Consider the following 17,096-nt stretch of genomic DNA (forward strand, 5'->3'; position numbering starts at 1 on the left):
CAAAAACCATATGGATTTGAATCACGTGTGATTGCGTCAGACAAGCCTGAACCCTCGTTCGCATGCGTGAGTTTTTCCACGCCTGTCGGTTGCGTCATTCGCCTGTGAGCAGGCTTTGAGTGAGGAGTGGTCCACCCCCTCGGCGGATTTTCATTGTCAGGAAATGGCGGAATGATTGGGCTTTTTTTTCCCATCAGAATTTTTTCAGAAACTGTTAGAGACTGGCAGCTGGAAACCATTAGAAAAATTTATCTGGCTTTCGGTGAAAATGTTACGGGCTTGGTAGAGAATAAGGAGTGTTACTGTCACTTTAAGGACGGCCCCCAGCGGCTGTGGGGCGCGCCGCGCTCCGAAGCCACCATCGTCAGGCTGAACGACCATTTCATTTCTAAACGGATGGCTGTCTGGATCCGTGACCATCGTGTGCCATTTCTCTGGTTATCACAAGAGCTGGACATCAACCATTTTCTGGCAGATTTCACTTTTAACAAGAGATTTTGTCATGGAAAGCCGAGTGGAGGCTTCGCGCGTCACGATGGATTCGCTACTGGAGCGAGACAAAACCACCTCCGTTTTGGTCTCACAGGACGGCTTTGAGATGGCGTTCAGACAGCTGTCGGTGGTTTTTCCATCAAGTGATTATCCGAGAAAATGTGGATGTGCCTGGACATGCCAGAACATGTCCCGTGAGGCTTCATCACGGCGCTGCTGTGCGCCATGCAGCACCGCCGTGACGCGCGAAGCCTCTGCTCCTCTTTCCATGACAAAAACTCCTGTAACAGTAGAATGTGCCATTCATTTCCAAACTGGACGCTGTGTTTTATCCGGGACGTCATCTGACTAGCACAGGAATTGTGAAAAGACGTGGACATCGGCACTTTTTCGGCACATTGAGACAGACGTGTGGAGGAATTCCGCATGTCACGGTGGTGCCGCATGGCGCAAAGCAACGCCGTGATGAAGCCTCACAGGACATGTTCTGGCATGTCCAGGCACATCCACAATTTCTCGGATAATCACTCGATGGAAAAACCACTGACAGTTGTCTGAACGCCATCTCAAAGCCGTCCTGTGAGACCAAAATGGAGGTGGTTTTGTCTCGCTCCAGTAGCGAATCCATCGTGACACGCGAAGCCTCTGCTCGGCTTTCCATGAGAAAATCTCTTGTTAAGTGAAATCTGCCAGAAAATGGTTGATGTCCAGCTCTTGTGATAATCAAAGAAATGGCACACGATGGTCAAGGATCCAGACAGCCATCCGTTTAGAAATGAAATGGTCATTCAACCTGTCGATGGCGGCTTCGGAGCGCGGCGCACCCCACAGCCGCTGGGGGCCATCCTTAAAGCGACAGTAACACTCCTTATTCTCTACCAAGCCCGTAACATTTTCACAGAAAGCCAGATAAATTTTTCTAATGGTTTCCAGCTGCCAGTCTCTAACAGTTTCTGAAAAAATTCTGATGGAAAAAAAAAGCCCAAATCATTCCGCCATTTCCTGACAATGAAAATCTGCCGAGGGGGTGGACCACTCCTCACTCAAAGCCTTCTCACAGGCGAATGACGCAACCGACAGGCGTGGAAAAACTCACGCATGCGCACGAGGGTTCAAGTTTGTCTGACGCAATCACACGTGATGCAAATCCATATGGTTTTTGAAAAAAATAATAAGGTCGGATACTTTTCTAATAGACCTTGTACTTCTCAATATATAATCAATAGGATTAATACAAAATCTTTATCCAAAAAAAAGTTATGTGAACTTACCCGAAGCAATATCTAACCTTGGCAGTAACTAAGTTTTACAGACCCATGAGACAGCGGTCTCACCATAGGTTGCTTAAACTAAATTCATCAAAACATATGAACTTATTTTCTTGAAATTCTACAATATTCTTAACATTTTAGTCCTGTCTCAGCTCAGACAGTGCCATATGGTAGAGGTGCAATGTATTTTCATTGCGAGAAGCCCTGCTTGCATCAACTCTATTCTCAGCTAGGAGATCAACATTTGAAGACCTAATCCTGCTGAAGGTTCCATTTCCACATCACTGCACAATGACAGTATCATTGGTTGACCTGAGCAGTGTGCTTTTTCTGTAGTGAGCAGGAACATCATTCCTGGTGATCGATATATCTGTTTCAGAAATAGATCTAAACTCTCATGACATACACCGTGTTTTCAAAAATACCTCTACAGCATCACGGTGAAGGTCTTTGTAAAAAAAAAAAAATTGCAAAAAATACAGGAGATGCAGAAATCTAAATACAATCTCATGAACTGACATATTTGGCAATAGAAAGATATGATTTTCATTGAGCTAGGATGAAAATTGTTTTTTTTTTTGTTTTTTACACAGGGCGGTATTTTTTTCACGCATTCAACTTCTGATATGGCTGGATGTCTACTTTGTGACATAAGCACACTGTATTTACCAATAGATAAAAATTGATTATTTTGTGTATTAACATATGTTCACAATGTTTGTGTGAAATATCAAAATTTTACCATGAAAAGACAAGTATTAGAAGTTCCGCTTTTGGCTCCAATGTGTAAATTTTGTTGATTTTCAACTCATTTGGCAATGAATTTCTTAGACAAATTGTAATGGAATACCTAAAAACTGGAGTTTTGAAATTTTAAATATGGTTTGTGAGTTCCATGCAAACTTTTTGGGTGCCGATATAAATACAAAATGTAGAACACGCCAAAATAGGTGGCACTGTCCGAAATTTTCAACTAAAAAAAAACAAAACATTTCATGCAATTTTCACCATATATCAGTGCTTTTTTTAATAACATTTTCATGACTACAGAAAGGTCATAGATCAAAAGCCAACTATTTTCTGCTAATAATGCCACAAAAATGAAACATATCTAAAAAATTGGTTTCCTGAGATTTTTGTTCACACCCATGTCTGTAAAATGTAACTCAATGCTTGAAGCCTGTCTTACTGAGATATTACCAAGGAATAGGAAATGTCTCTCGCAGTGCACAAAAACTGAGTTGATCACACATGATCATACACCAGCCTCTGGTGTTTGTGTCATGGATGAAGCGCACTTCATGGAAATTCAACCTTTGTCACTGAGTGCAATTTGTTTTTCTCCAAAATCATTACAAATTCAAACATTACACAGAACACTCTGATCATATAAAAGGAAAGTGTCTGCACTGCAATCTGCTCTCTGTAATTTTATTTTCCAAGCACCACTTAGCATGGTCCTTACAATACCTTTATCACAATGATTTTTCACATTAAAGGATAAACATCTGATTATCATTCAACCATTCTCGAATATGAATGTGGATAGCACTTTGAAATTTAAAACCTGAAAGTGTTCTTTAAATACATATTATTACTACTACTATACTGACCAGGTTTTCCAAATTCTGGTCTGGTGGATTAGTGATACATAAACACTGGAGAAAGTACATATGGATCACAAAAGTGCTGTACTTTCAGCACAAATCACCCGATTTGGATTCAGCTATCCTCATTTTAAAGATGACAATCTGCACCGTAAGCTTTTATCTCAGTATTGTTAAATCTGACATGTCATAGATCGCTAAACTGTCTAAACCTTCATGATTGTGGAGATGCGTATAAACTAAGCTACAGGTCAACATTCTGCTGACAAATCTGGAGGACAATGATGAAAAACCTGGCAAGACTGCAGGTTTTTGTTTAAAGCTTTATGAAGAGCAGGAAGGAGCTGAAACAGTCAAACTGTTGTGTATTAAATCTTCAGTCAGCTCAGAGAGAATCGATAAGAAGTGAATTTTCTGGGTTAACTATTCCTGTGGAATATTGCCGTGTTTATGCAAAATGTGGAAGAAAATCAAGAGTGTGCAAGCTATCAGGAGGTTTCAGAACTTAAAGGATGATTTCCACTCACTGGACAATATGAGGGCGATTACATTTGGACCTGTCGGAACTGAAGAGAACACATGATATGAACTGAGCTCAAGGTTCTGACTCGGACTGAACTGAAACATTTCAAAGTTAGACCAAGAAGGAGGAGGAAGAAAAGGAAGCTGGACGGTACTCACCATGTTGGAATGCACATCAAAGTCACAAAGAGAGCACACATGTGGGAACATGGGGGGCAAAACTCCCAAGAAGTCTTGGATTTTCCCCTGTGATGGGGAGCCCATCCTCCTCTGCATATACATGGGGTCGGATGGCGGCAGTCCCATGTCGAGCCCACCATAGGAATTACGGGAAAGTTCAGAATATGGTCGGTCTCTGTTCCCAGCACCGCCACTGTTGTTGTTGTAATTAGAGTTGAATCCCCGGCTGGGGGAGATGTCTTGCATGGAGCTGAAACCAAAGTCCATGGGCTGCTGAGTTAGAGCCGAACCTTGACCTGCAGAGGGACCACTTGATCTCCCCATGGACATGTTGTCCCAACTGTCCCTGCCTCCTCGAAAAGATGCATCAGAAGACATAGAGGACAGATCTCGGGTGCCAGCCGACATGTGCCGCTCACCACTTTCTCCTTTGCGGCTCTTCAACTGCATGAGGATCTCGGGCAGCGTCTCCACACTGATGTCCTCTTCAGGAATCTGAGCCAGAGCATCCAGGTCAGAGGGTGACAGCCCCAAACTAGCAAAGAGCTTCATGGTGCTGCCAAGCTGGCTACTACCACCGAGACGGGACCCCTGTGCACCGCTTTCCTGACCTTCCATCCCACCGCCACCCACCCTGACCCCTGAACCTAAGCCCCCAATCTGCCTGCCGGAACGCTGTTCATTCATGCTACAGTTCAAGGTCTTTGCAGCAGCCAGGAGGCCACGCCCCACCGTGAATCCTTTCTGACCACCACCATCTGACTGGTTCTTCTGAGACATTGCTTCACAAGCCGGAGCACTTGATTGTCAAAAGGTTCACGTGACTCAAGATCAAGAAGAGAACAGGCAGCCAAAAAGTGTTTAAGGATGTGGGGAAAGCTGAATCTTCTGCTAGGTGAATGTGAAAAGAGTGTAATGAAGGTGGACTCCTCTTCTCCTCTGGGACGTCTGCTGAAACACAAGGAAGTAGGGACACTCTTGAGACCTACAGCCACAAAGACACCTGAAGCCGGCGGAGTCACCAGCGCATGTACTGGAAATAGAGTACTGGAATTAAGGCAAGCTGGGAATACAGTAAGCATGTGAGGCAGTTAAAGAACAGGATTTAAGGACTCGAGGTTCACCTCAGACCAGCACCAACAAGATAACAGAAAGCTGACTGTACCTGAAAGCATCATCAAAATATTAAGCAGAGATTTGGATCAAATTGAGCTGAAAAATATAACATGAAGACATAGAGCCAAAAAATGTCCAGCGACAATGAAAGAAAACCAAGACTGATGGGGGGGGGGGAACAAAACAAGAAACTAAATTCAGGCTTCTAAATGTTTCTCAGAGACAAACTGGATCATTTTCAAGTCTGCAGGAGAGAAGCTCAGCCAGCAGCGACGCTAACGACAATGCTAGAAACTCCGCGTTTAATAATTAAATGCATGTTTACACGCTGTACAAGTATGTATTTTTACTGAATTAAATACCGTTAAGTCGTCAGGTGATCATAAATATAGAGCCAACACAACTAATAAAAAATATCTAACGACCATTTAGTTTCAATTAGCTTAGTTTACGGCCTCACGCAATTCATAAACACCGTATTCTAAAGATAGTATTTCACATAGATGCATTCTGTTAAACTACATATTTAATGTGGGATTTTTACATGTAAACTCCTTAAATTCCCACGTCGATTTTACACATAATGAATTAAATCTAACGATCATTTAGCTTCCATTAGCTTAGCTTAGCTTACGGCCTACAACTCGTGCTCATCGTTCTCACGCAGTTCACAAACTCAATATTCTGAAGACAATGTTTAATATATTTGCATGCTGTTTGATTAGATTAAGGCTTTAATGTGATTTTTATTTATTTATTTATTTATTTATTTATTTTTTTACATATAATCGTAAACTCATCGACTTCTTACCTCTGTCGATTTTAAACCAGATGCGCGTAAGACGCGATCAGGAAATCAAAATGGTGTATTATCGCGATGACTGCAGCGAACACACTTTTTTTTTTTTCCTCTGTCTCTCTCTCTCGCTCTCTCTCTTCTTCTTCTTCTTCTTCTTCTCCTTCTTCTTCTTCTTCTTCTTCTTCTCCTCCTCCTCCTCCTCCTCCTCCTCCTCCTCACAGTGCACACTCTCACGAGCGCCACTAGCTTATTTTATGACAAGCTAAAAGTGGACTCTCTCGTTACGGCAGAACAACTCTCAAGTTTCTGGGTATTCTGTGTTAGTACGCGCCCGCGGCCGACGTGCTTGATGAATTCCTGCGCATAAAATAGTTCCCAGATAATTGTGATATATTCCTGTAAAATAATGAGTATATCTAATCTAAATTAATTCTAAAATTTACCAGTAATAAAATTCTAAAGCTAACTGAAGTTTTAAGAATGGCCGTAATAAATATTTAAGAAACTTAAAGTTTATGAGCAACTTCACCTGTTATTGCTCAAGCACATTGTAAACATTGACACAATGGAGTTTGATGTGGAAGAGTTCAGAAAGATATAATTGGAATGTTTTGATTACCATTTACAGTTGGTGATGAAAGACTTGGGTGTTAACTTCATATTAAAGTCAGAACAAGAAGCTGCACTGAAAGAGATCTATCTGGGACAAAGAGACACATTCTGTGTGTTGCTGCTCCGAGAGCGGCACGCGAATTTCTGAAACGTAGGATAGTAGGGAAAGTATTGTGTGAGATTGGCCGGAGAGTCGGCGCAGCAGGGGCAGTATTGCATTCGCTCCACCGCACTGTTGTGACGAAAAGGGAGCTGACCCAAAAGGCATGAGTGTTGGGTCATGACCGAAAGAACTAGATGGGTGTTGGGTCATGACCGAAAGAACTAGATGGCGGGTACAGGCGGCCGAAATGGGCTTCTTCAGGAGGGTGGCTGGCAGGCTCCGATTGATAATCTGTGATTTTGGGCATTTTCCCGGTGGGCCGCTGCACGTTTAGACGTGCGTGGGCCGGCCGGTCCATATTTATAGAGGGTTTTCATGTGACGTATCGGTCACGTCATTTTGTGTCCCGTGGCCATTCTGGATTACGACGCGGTGGCCGCTGTGATTACACTTCGTGCATTTGGCGAACAATTGCAGAAGTTTCAACGTCGGTGTGAAGAAGCCTCACGGCACCGTGGCGCTGTGAGAGATCCGCCGCTAACAGAAATCCACTGCTCACAGAATTTTATTTTATTTTATTCGGCAATAAAATTATATAACAATACATAAAAAATACTGCAGAGGATAACACAAGAACGCTTCCAATACGGATGCTTATTTACATTGTGGTCCTCGAGCACCGAGCTGCTGATCCGCAAGCTGCCCTTCCAGCGCCTGGTGAGAGAAATCGCTCAGGACTTCAAGACGACCTCCGCTTTCAGAGCTCCACTGTGATGCTCTGCAGGAGGCCGGCGAGGCTGACCTGGTCTGCAGCTTGCTAGTTCACAATATCGCAGTGTGACACGGTCGGCCAGTTCGTTACATTAACACTAAACTCACTATCTGGTATAAGATACGGATCCACTGAACCAACTGCTACACATCTGTCACGATAAATAGAAAAGTTTGGGATTAAATGGGTTAATGATGTGAAGTAATAACGAGGTGACTGGTAGTAAGATACACTGGGTCACCAGAAACTTTTTCAAGGCATCATTCAGGAACAAACCAACAGTCTATAAGGGAAATAAGGCATGAGCATGTATAATGGAACCAGTTTGTAACAGTTTATTACTAGATTGTAGAATTCTAATATCAAAAAGAAACAAAGAAAAACAGATGCTTGCATTTATGTGTTGACATGAAATGTAATAACTGCAATATAGAAATGACTGTTTATACTGTTTATCTGTTTATATTGACAAACTTATATCTTATTTAATCTGGGATCGTGCACATATTCAAATTAAGGTGCAGGACCCAGCCAAAAACAAATACAAATACATAAAAAAATAGCTCCAAGCAGCCATGTGGGTGTCGAGCAGAAATGTCAGCATAGATAAAGTTAATGTTAGTTTGCTCACTACTAGGATAGTAACTTCACTGAAGATGCGATGGTGGGCAGCCATTGAGAAACTATTCACCTGCGATAACTAAGTACAGCCTTCTAGTTATTTTGCAGATATATTTACCACTTAGCTTAAAACATTTACCACATTTAAAACATTGTTCTCTGCTCAGCTGTCAGTCAGTCAGTCTGTCTTGAACATGAGATAACCAGAGGTGGGCGGATCGATCCTAATATCGATACCAATGCTGGTATTGATATTGAACGATCCTCGTGTAAAAAGATCTATACTCAAGCTTTTTTTCTCTCCCACACGCACTGACTGCTGCGCACACAGATTCATCAAAGCCTACTCTCTGTCTGTAAGAGCAGCGCTGTGCTGTGTCACACAACACGGAGCAGCCCACCCTCCCCCCCAGCCTGGCCTGCCCACTCAGCGCTCTCCTCGAGTCAGCCCTTGACCTCAGGAGATTTTGTTTTAAGTTGTGTTGAGTGATATATTTTTTAACAAAAATGTTGATTGTGATAATAAAGTATTTTGTTGTCATGTACAATGTTTGGCAAAATTCTATCCTAGGTCTTTTGGATCCTTTGGATCTATGAAGCTTAAATATGAAAAAGTATCGGTATCAATATCAGCGATACTGGGCCTGTATTTACTTGGTACCGGATCAATACCAAAATTCCCGGTATAGCCCACCTCTAGAGATAACGTTTCAAAACAGACTTCTACTGCTTCTTACCTTCTAGCCACAGAGTGGAAAAGGGCGGAACTTCTGCTCACCTTCTTGCCAATCAGAGGCGAAAAGGGCGGAACCTTCCCCTACCATCCTATGTTGCGCAAATTCGTGAGCCGCACGGTGAGCAGGGTGGTGAAAGTAGTCCGGCGAGCTCAATCTGTGGGCGCGAGCTATCCCACAATGCCAAAATAACAGAGATGTCGGTCCAATAACAGCAGCAAAGGTGGCGCTCATGAGAGTGTGGTGTTGCCCAGCTAACTACTGTACCCTGTCAGGGCGTCCAGCGTAAAACTGGTGTCAAAAAAACCCAGAGGCCAAACTATGTTATGAATATCAAGAATGAAAGGAAGGAATATAAAAGTACTGATAGGCTCAAAAATTACATTTCAAAATAAACTTTGTAAGTAACATGATTAAAGTTAAAAGTAAATGACGTCAGTCACTAGTGTAACTAAGTAAGAATTCTGATGTTGAGCAACAACTGCAACAGAAAATGACCAATTTGAAAATCAGTTTAAAAAAAGGGTTTGACTCATTTGGGCCTCTTAAAAATAAAAGACAATCAAACCGTGGAGAGCAGCCACTGGGCGGCGCCAGAGGACCACCTTCAGATCGTCAAACACTGCCTTGCTCACAAGCTGTGGTAAGAGCAAGTTGTTTACTGACTGGAGCTGGTTGGAACCCAGAGTGCAGCCGGAAGGTCAGACAAAAGTTGACAGATTAACTGAAGGATGTGTCCAAGTGCTGCAGGTTCCATGAACAGAGGACAGATGTCGAGCTGGTGTCACGTCACAGTACACCTGTCTTTTATTTATTTACCCATAACTGTTCAGTTATAAGGTCACCTTCCACGTGCAGCTTATTAAATCATTATGTTATTAAATCATCTTAAATTAAATTAAATGCATCTAGTTTATACAGCACCAAATCACAACAAAGCTGTCTCAAGGCAATTCACACAAATAAGGTCTAACCTTACCAACCCAGACCAACCAGATCAGATTAAATCATCATCTTATTAAATAATCATCTGATTAAATAATTAGTCTCTTCAACTGCTCCCTTGTTTTCACTTCGGTTCGCCACAGCAAATCTGGGGTGGATCTGCATGTTGATTTGTCACAGGTTTTACACTGGATGCCCTTCCTGACGTAACATCATCTTATTAAATCATCTTATTAAATCATAATCCTATTAAATCATTATCTTATTAAACCATCTTATTAAACCATCATTTTATTAAACCATCTTATTAAATCATCATATTAAATAATGTTATTAAAATCATCATTTTATTAAATCATCTTATTGAATCATCATCTTATTAAACCATCTTATTAAGTCATCATCCTATTAATGTTGTGTGGGCCGCCCGAAGATGAGGTACTGCTGGCCAACGCGAGGGCACCCTGCCTGTTGTCGGGTTTCAGGCACTAGAGGGCGCAGTTGCCACCCAGGAGCCAGGACTGACAGCTGTCAGCAATTATCATCAGCCTCACCATAAGAGCCTGGAGGAGACACCACATCTCTGCCGAGATATCAGCTTACCTCACAGGTAACCTCTCAGCCGTTTCTGTGCCGTTCGCACATTATTTGCTACTGAGTTTGCAGTCGTAACCTTTGTATGCTCGCAGCTTGGAGCTGGGTTTTGTGGAGGTTGGAGGGAGTTGGCATTTCCTGCTCCTCACTTTCCTGAACCTTAAGTGTACTATGGGTACTGCACGTTCTCAGCGTTCCTGTTTCTGGGAGTGGTGGATTATTCCCTCAGGAAGGAATTGTGACTTTTTGCTGACTGCTTACTGGGTGTCCACACACCCACCATTAACCTGTTTTTGTTCCTGCCAGCAGTACCGGATCTGACAGCTGGAAGCAGAGGCCACCTGGGGACTCAGGACTTGGCGGCTTCGGCATACTGCAGGTCTTCGTTGGTGGTGGAACCTTGTGGGCCCCGGCTCTTCTCTGGATAGGCGTCTCCTACCCTCGGGCCTGCCCACACGTCACCAGTTGTATTTTGTGATTGACTGTCTAAAAGCAGTATTCGACCTGTTGTGCACATTTGCAGCAATAAATTGTATTTATTGGTTTATCTATTGACCGTTCATTTAAGCCCCCTGTTGTGGGTCCGTGCATTACACTTTCCCCAACAGGATATCTCGGCCAACGTCATGGATCCCGAGGGGCACAACCCACCCGTTGAACAGTCAATGGAGACGCAAGGTGCACAGGCTTCTGCAGGAGGAATAATGGGTGAGTTGCAGCAAATCTTGGCCGCCTTCACTGCTCGGTTGGATTTGGTAACGGAGCAGAATGTACTACTCAATCGTAGGATGGAGGCTCTCATCGCACAGGTGGAAGCGCGTGCACAGGGCGCGGCTGCTGCTCCTCCTCCTGCCGACCTGTTGCTGAACAGGGACCCTCCAGTGGTCGTTCAATGGACCCCCCCCCCATCCCCTGAAGCATACATAAGTCCCCTGGAGCCGTACGGAAGCTGTGCGGAGACGTGCACGGACTTCCTAATGCAGTGCTCGCTCGTCTTCGCACAGCGCCCAGTAATGTACGCATCAGACTCCAGCAAGGTGGCTTATGTCGTCAATTTGCTTCGAGGTGAGGCACGCGCCTGGGCTACGGTGCTTTGGGAGCAGAATTCACGGCTCCTAACAACATATACTGGGTTCGTAAGGGAGTTCAGACAGGTGTTTGATCACCCAAATCGAGGCAAATCTGCTTCCACTATGCTGCTGTCCATTCGACAGGGGCGTCGGAGTGCTGCGGAGTATGCAGTCGACTTCCGCGTCGCGGCCGCGAGGGCCGGCTGGAATGCGGTAGCGCTCCGTGCCACCTTCTTAAACGGACTGTCTCTGGTCCTGAAGGAGCACCTGGTGGGTAGGGACGAGCCGCGGGATTTAGACGGGCTTATTGACTTGGTTATACGTTTAGACAACCGGTTAGAAGAACGTCGATGGGAGCGAGACGAAGGACGTGGCCGGGCACGCACAGCCCCTCTCCCTTCCCGGTCTGAAGCAGCCCCGCCTTCCCCACGCTCCAGAGCCAGAGTGCTCCGTGTGACGACAGCTCCCCCTGCTGACGAAGCTATGGACACGAGCAGGGCCAAAATGAAATTAGAAAACAGACAGAGGAGGCTGGCCTGCGGAGAGTGCTTTTTCTGCGGCTCTAACGAGCATTTGCAGAAACAATGCCCCAAACGGTCAAAACAACAACACTCGCCCTTAGAGACTGGGCTAAGGGTGGGCCATAACACACACGCGGGTAATGCACAAAAATCCACACGAATCCCAGTTGTGATCCTCTGTGGGGATTTAACCCTTCAAGCCCCAGCACTGATCGACACAGGGTCAGAAGGGAATCTGCTAGATAGCAGATGGACTAAGGAAGTGGGGCTCCCTCTAGTGGCCCTACCTTCTCCAGTGAAGGTACGGGCACTAGATGGCACCCTTCTTCCACTAATAACACACCAGACACAGCCCTTAACACTGGTTGTGTCTGGAAACCACAGGAGGAGATCGTGTTCTTTGTAACACCTTCTACCTCCAGAGTGATTTTGGGCTATCCATGGATTAGTAAGCACAATCCCCGGATCGATTGGCCGTCTGGGGTTGTGGCTCAATGGAGCGAAACCTGCCACCGGGAGTGTTTAAGATCCTCGGTTCCACCCGGTGTGACTGCTAAAGAGGAGGTTCAAGTTCCACCCAATCTCACGGCGGTGCCGGCTGAGTACCACAATCTTGCTGACATTTTCAGCAAAGATCTGGCGCTCACGCTTCCTCCGCATCGACCGTATGATTGTGCCATCGCTGAGTATCCATCCAGCAAGCTGTACAACCTCTCATGCCCCGAGTGCGAATCAGTGGAGACCTACATCCGGGACTCTTTAGCTGCCGGGTTGATCCGGAATTCTTCCTCCCCGTTAGGTGCGGGTTTCTTTTTCGTGGGCAAGAAGGACGCCGGACTCCGTACATGCATTGATTACAGAGGGCTGAACGAGATTACGGTTCGCAACAGATACCGGTTACCTCTGTTGGATTCTGTGTTCACGCCCCTGCATGGAGCCAAAATCTTTACAAAGTTGGATCTTAGGAATGCGTATCACCTGGTTTGGATCCGGAAGGGAGATGAATGGAAGACGGAATTTAACACCCCGTTAGGTCACTTTGAGTACCTGGTCATACCATTCGGCCTCACTAATGCCCCAGCGACGTTCCAAGCATTGGTAAACGATGTCTTTCGGGACTTCCTGCACCGGTTCGTCTTCGTATACCTAGACAATATCCTCATCTTCTCCCCGGATCCTGAGACTCATGTGAAGCATGTACGTCAGGTCCTGCAGCGGTTGTTGGAGAACTGGTTGTTTGTGAAGGGCGAGAAGTGCAAGTTCCACCGTACTTCTTTGTCTTTCCTGGGGTTCATCATCTCCTCCAACTCCGTTGCACCCGAACAGGCCAAGGTAGCGGGGGTGAGAGATTGGACCCAACCGGCAAGCCGCAGGAAGCTGCAACAGTTCCTCGGCTTCGCTAATTTCTATTGGAGGTTTATCAAGGGCTACAGTCAGGTTGTTGGTCCCCTTACTGCCCTGACCTCTCCAAAAGTTCCCTTCACCTGGTCGGATCAGTGCAAAGCCGCGTTTAGGGAGTTGAAACGCCGGTTCTCTACTGCGCCAGTTCTGGTGCAGCCCGATCCCAGTCACCAGTTTGTTGTGGAAGTAGATGCCTCTGACTCAGGGATAGGAGCCATGCTGTCCCAGAGCGGGGAGTCCGATAAGGTTCTCCACCCCGTGCCTATTTCTCCCGCAGGTTGACCCCGGCAGAGCGGAATTATGACGTCGGCAATCGGGAGCTCCTGGCAGTGAAAGAGGCCCTGGAGGAGTGGAGACACTTGTTGGAGGGAGCTGTGGTTCCATTTACGTTTTTCACTGACCATCGGAACCTGGAGTATATTCGGACCGCTAAGCGTCTGAACCCCAGGCAAGCCCGTTTGTCTCTATTTTTTGGACGTTTTGACTTCAGGATCACCTATCGCCCCGGGACCAAGAACCAGTGGTCAGATGCATTGTCCCGGGTGCACGAAGAAGAAGTCAAAACGGAGCTGTCGGATCCATCTGAAAACATCATCCCGGAGTCCACTATCATCGCCACATTGACGTGAGACGTGGAGAACATCGTCAGAGAGGCCCGGAGCCCGGCGGTGGACCATCAAACCGTATGTACGTCCCACCAGACGCTAGGACTGCAGTTTTGGACTTCTGTCACGGTTCTAAGCTCACCTGCCATCCAGGGGTGCGAAGGACCGTGGCAGTGGTCCGGCAGTGGTTCTGGTGGGCGTCAATGGAGACCTACATCCGGGACTCTTTAGCTGCCGGGTTGATCCGGAATTCTTCCTCCCCGTTAGGTGCGGGTTTCTTTTTCGTGGGCAAGAAGGACGCCGGACTCCGTACATGCATTGATTACAGAGGGCTGAACGAGATTACGGTTCGCAACAGATACCGGTTACCTCTGTTGGATTCTGTGTTCACGCCCCTGCATGGAGCCAAAATCTTTACAAAGTTGGATCTTAGGAATGCGTATCACCTGGTTTGGATCCGGAAGGGAGATGAATGGAAGACGGAATTTAACACCCCGTTAGGTCACTTTGAGTACCTGGTCATACCATTCGGCCTCACTAATGCCCCCGCGACGTTCCAAGCATTGGTAAACGATGTCTTTCGGGACTTCCTGCACCGGTTCGTCTTCGTATACCTAGACGATATCCTCATCTTCTCCCCGGATCCTGAGACTCATGTGAAGCATGTACGTCAGGTCCTGCAGCGATTGTTGGAGAACTGGTTGTTTGTGAAGGGCGAGAAGTGCAAGTTCCACCGTACTTCTTTGTCTTTCCTGGGGTTCATCATCTCCTCCAACTCCGTTGCACCCGAACAGGCCAAGGTAGCGGCGGTGAGAGATTGGACCCAACCGGCAAGCCGCAGGAAGCTGCAACAGTTCCTCGGCTTCGCTAATTTCTATTGGAGGTTTATCAAGGGCTACAGTCAGGTTGTTGGTCCCCTTACTGCCCTGACCTCTCCAAAAGTTCCCTTCACCTGGTCGGATCAGTGCAAAGCCGCATTTAGGGAGTTGAAACGCCGGTTCTCTACTGCACCAGTTCTGGTGCAGCCCGATCCCAGTCACCAGTTTGTTGTGGAAGTAGATGCCTCTGACTCAGGGATAGGAGCCGTGCTGTCCCAGAGCGGGGAGTCCGATAAGGTTCTCCACCCCTGTGCCTATTTCTCCCGCAGGTTGACCCCGGCAGAGCGGAATTATGACGTCGGCAATCGGGAGCTCCTGGCAGTGAAAGAGGCCCTGGAGGAGTGGAGACACTTGTTGGAGGGAGCTGTGGTTCCATTTACGGTTTTCACTGACCATCGGAACCTGGAGTATATTCGGACCGCTAAGCGTCTGAACCCCAGGCAAGCCCATTGGTCTCTATTTTTTGGACGTTTTGACTTCAGGATCACCTATCACCCCGGGACCAAGAACCAGTGGTCAGATGCATTGTCCCGGGTGCACGAAGAAGAAGTCAAAACGGAGCTGTCGGATCCATCTGAAAACATCATCCCGGAGTCCACTATCGTCGCCACATTGACGTGAGACGTGGAGAACATCGTCAGAGAGGCCCGGAGCCCGGCGGTGGACCATCAAACCGTATGTACGTCCCACCAGACGCTAGGACTGCAGTTTTGGACTTCTGTCACGGTTCTAAGCTCACCTGCCATCCAGGGGTGCGAAGGACCGTGGCAGTGGTCCGGCAGTGGTTCTGGTGGGCGTCAATGGAGGCCGATGTCCGGGAGTATGTCCGGGCCTGTACCACCTGTGCCAGGGGCAAGGCTGTCCACCAACCAGAGAAGGGACTCCTCCAGCCGCTGCCAGTGCCTCGTTGCCCCTGGTCCCACATCGGCCTGGACTTCATCATGGGTCTCCCTGCGTCCCAGGGAATGACAACCATCCTGACGATAGTGGACCGGTTCTCCAAGGCGGCCCACTTCGTGGCCCTCCCGAAGCTCCCGACAGCCCAGGAGACTGCAGAGCTCCTGGTCCACCACGTCGTACGTCTGCATGGTATCCCAACAAACATCGTCTCGGATCGTGGTCCCCAGTTCTCCTCGCAAGTCTGGAGGAGTTTCTGTAGGGAACTGGGGGCCACCGTGAGCCTTTCGTCCGGGTACCACCCTCAGACCAATGGACAGGCAGAGCGGGCCAACCAGGAGCTGGAACAGGCCTTACGATGTGTGACATCCGCGCACCCGATGGCTTGGAGTCAACATCTGGCCTGGATCGAGTATGCTCACAACAGCGAAGTCTCGTCTGCAACCGGCCTCTCCCCGTTCGAAGCGTGTTTGGGGTACCAGCCCCCATTGTTTCCAGCTGTGGAGGGAGAGGTCGGGATTCCCTCGGTCCAGGCCCACCTCAGGAGGTGCCGTTGGGTGTGGCAAACAGCCTGCTCTGCCCTGCTGAAAGCCTGGACGAGGGCAAAGAAGCATGCAGACCGCCGACGCGCCCCGGCCCCAGAATACCAGCCCAGGCAGGAGGTCTGGCTGTCAACCAGGAACATCCCGCTCAACACGGAGTCACCAAAACTGATGGACAGGTATGTCGGACTTTTCAAGATCGTCAAAATCATCAGTCCAGCCGCTGTGAAGCTGAAACTCCCAGCTTCACTGCGGATCCATCCAGTTTTTCATGTCTCCAAACTTAAACCTTTGCACCCCCGGACCAGCGCCGCCTCCTGCCCGCATCATCGACGGCGAGCCTGCGTGGACAGTCCGCAGGCTTTTGGATGTTCGCCGGAGGGGTCGGGGTCTCCAGTATCTGGTGGACTGGGAGGGTTACGGACCTGAAGAACGCTCCTCATCCTAGATCCGGCCCTCCTGGCCGATTTCTACCAGCGACACCCCAACAAGCCTGGTCAGGCGCATCCTGGCGCCCGTTGAGGGGGGGTCCTGTTGTGTGGGCCACCCGAAGAGGAGGTAATGCTGGCCAACGCCAGAGGGCGCCCTGCCTGTTGTCGGGTTTCAAGCACTAGAGGGCGCAGTTGCCACCCAGGAGCCAGGACTGACAGCTGTCAGCAATTATCATCAGCCTCACCATAAGAGCCTGGAGGAGACACCACATCTCTGCCGAGATATCAGCTTACCTCACAGGTAACCTCTCAGCCGTTTCTGTGCCGTTCGCACATTATTTGCTACTGAGTTTGCAGTCGTAACCTTTGTATGCTCGCAGCTT

At 47.4% G+C, this 17,096-nt stretch overlaps 1 protein-coding gene across 3 annotated transcripts in view; it reads right to left on the reverse strand.

The window, feature by feature from the left end:
- matr3l1.2 (matrin 3-like 1.2) overlaps positions 1-6,111 on the reverse strand; it is an 86,690-nt gene extending 80,579 nt beyond the window's left edge. Inside the window, exons 1-2 of one of the 3 annotated variants that reach the window (XM_034182245.1) lie at positions 6,000-6,111; positions 4,052-5,020 (exon numbers count right to left, since the gene is read on the reverse strand). In XM_034182245.1, the coding sequence (XP_034038136.1) occupies positions 4,052-4,852 (801 nt within the window). In that variant the 5' untranslated portion in view covers positions 4,853-5,020; positions 6,000-6,111. Of the gene's footprint in view, positions 1-4,051; positions 5,024-5,999 lie in introns of those variants that run through there. The other 2 variants (XM_034182246.1, XM_034182247.1) reach the window with 2 other exon arrangements.
- Between the last annotated feature and the right edge of the window lie 10,985 nt (positions 6,112-17,096).

Source organism: Thalassophryne amazonica, chromosome 11 (assembly GCF_902500255.1).
Source record: "Thalassophryne amazonica chromosome 11, fThaAma1.1, whole genome shotgun sequence".
NCBI classification, from domain to species: Eukaryota; Metazoa; Chordata; class Actinopteri; order Batrachoidiformes; family Batrachoididae; genus Thalassophryne; species Thalassophryne amazonica.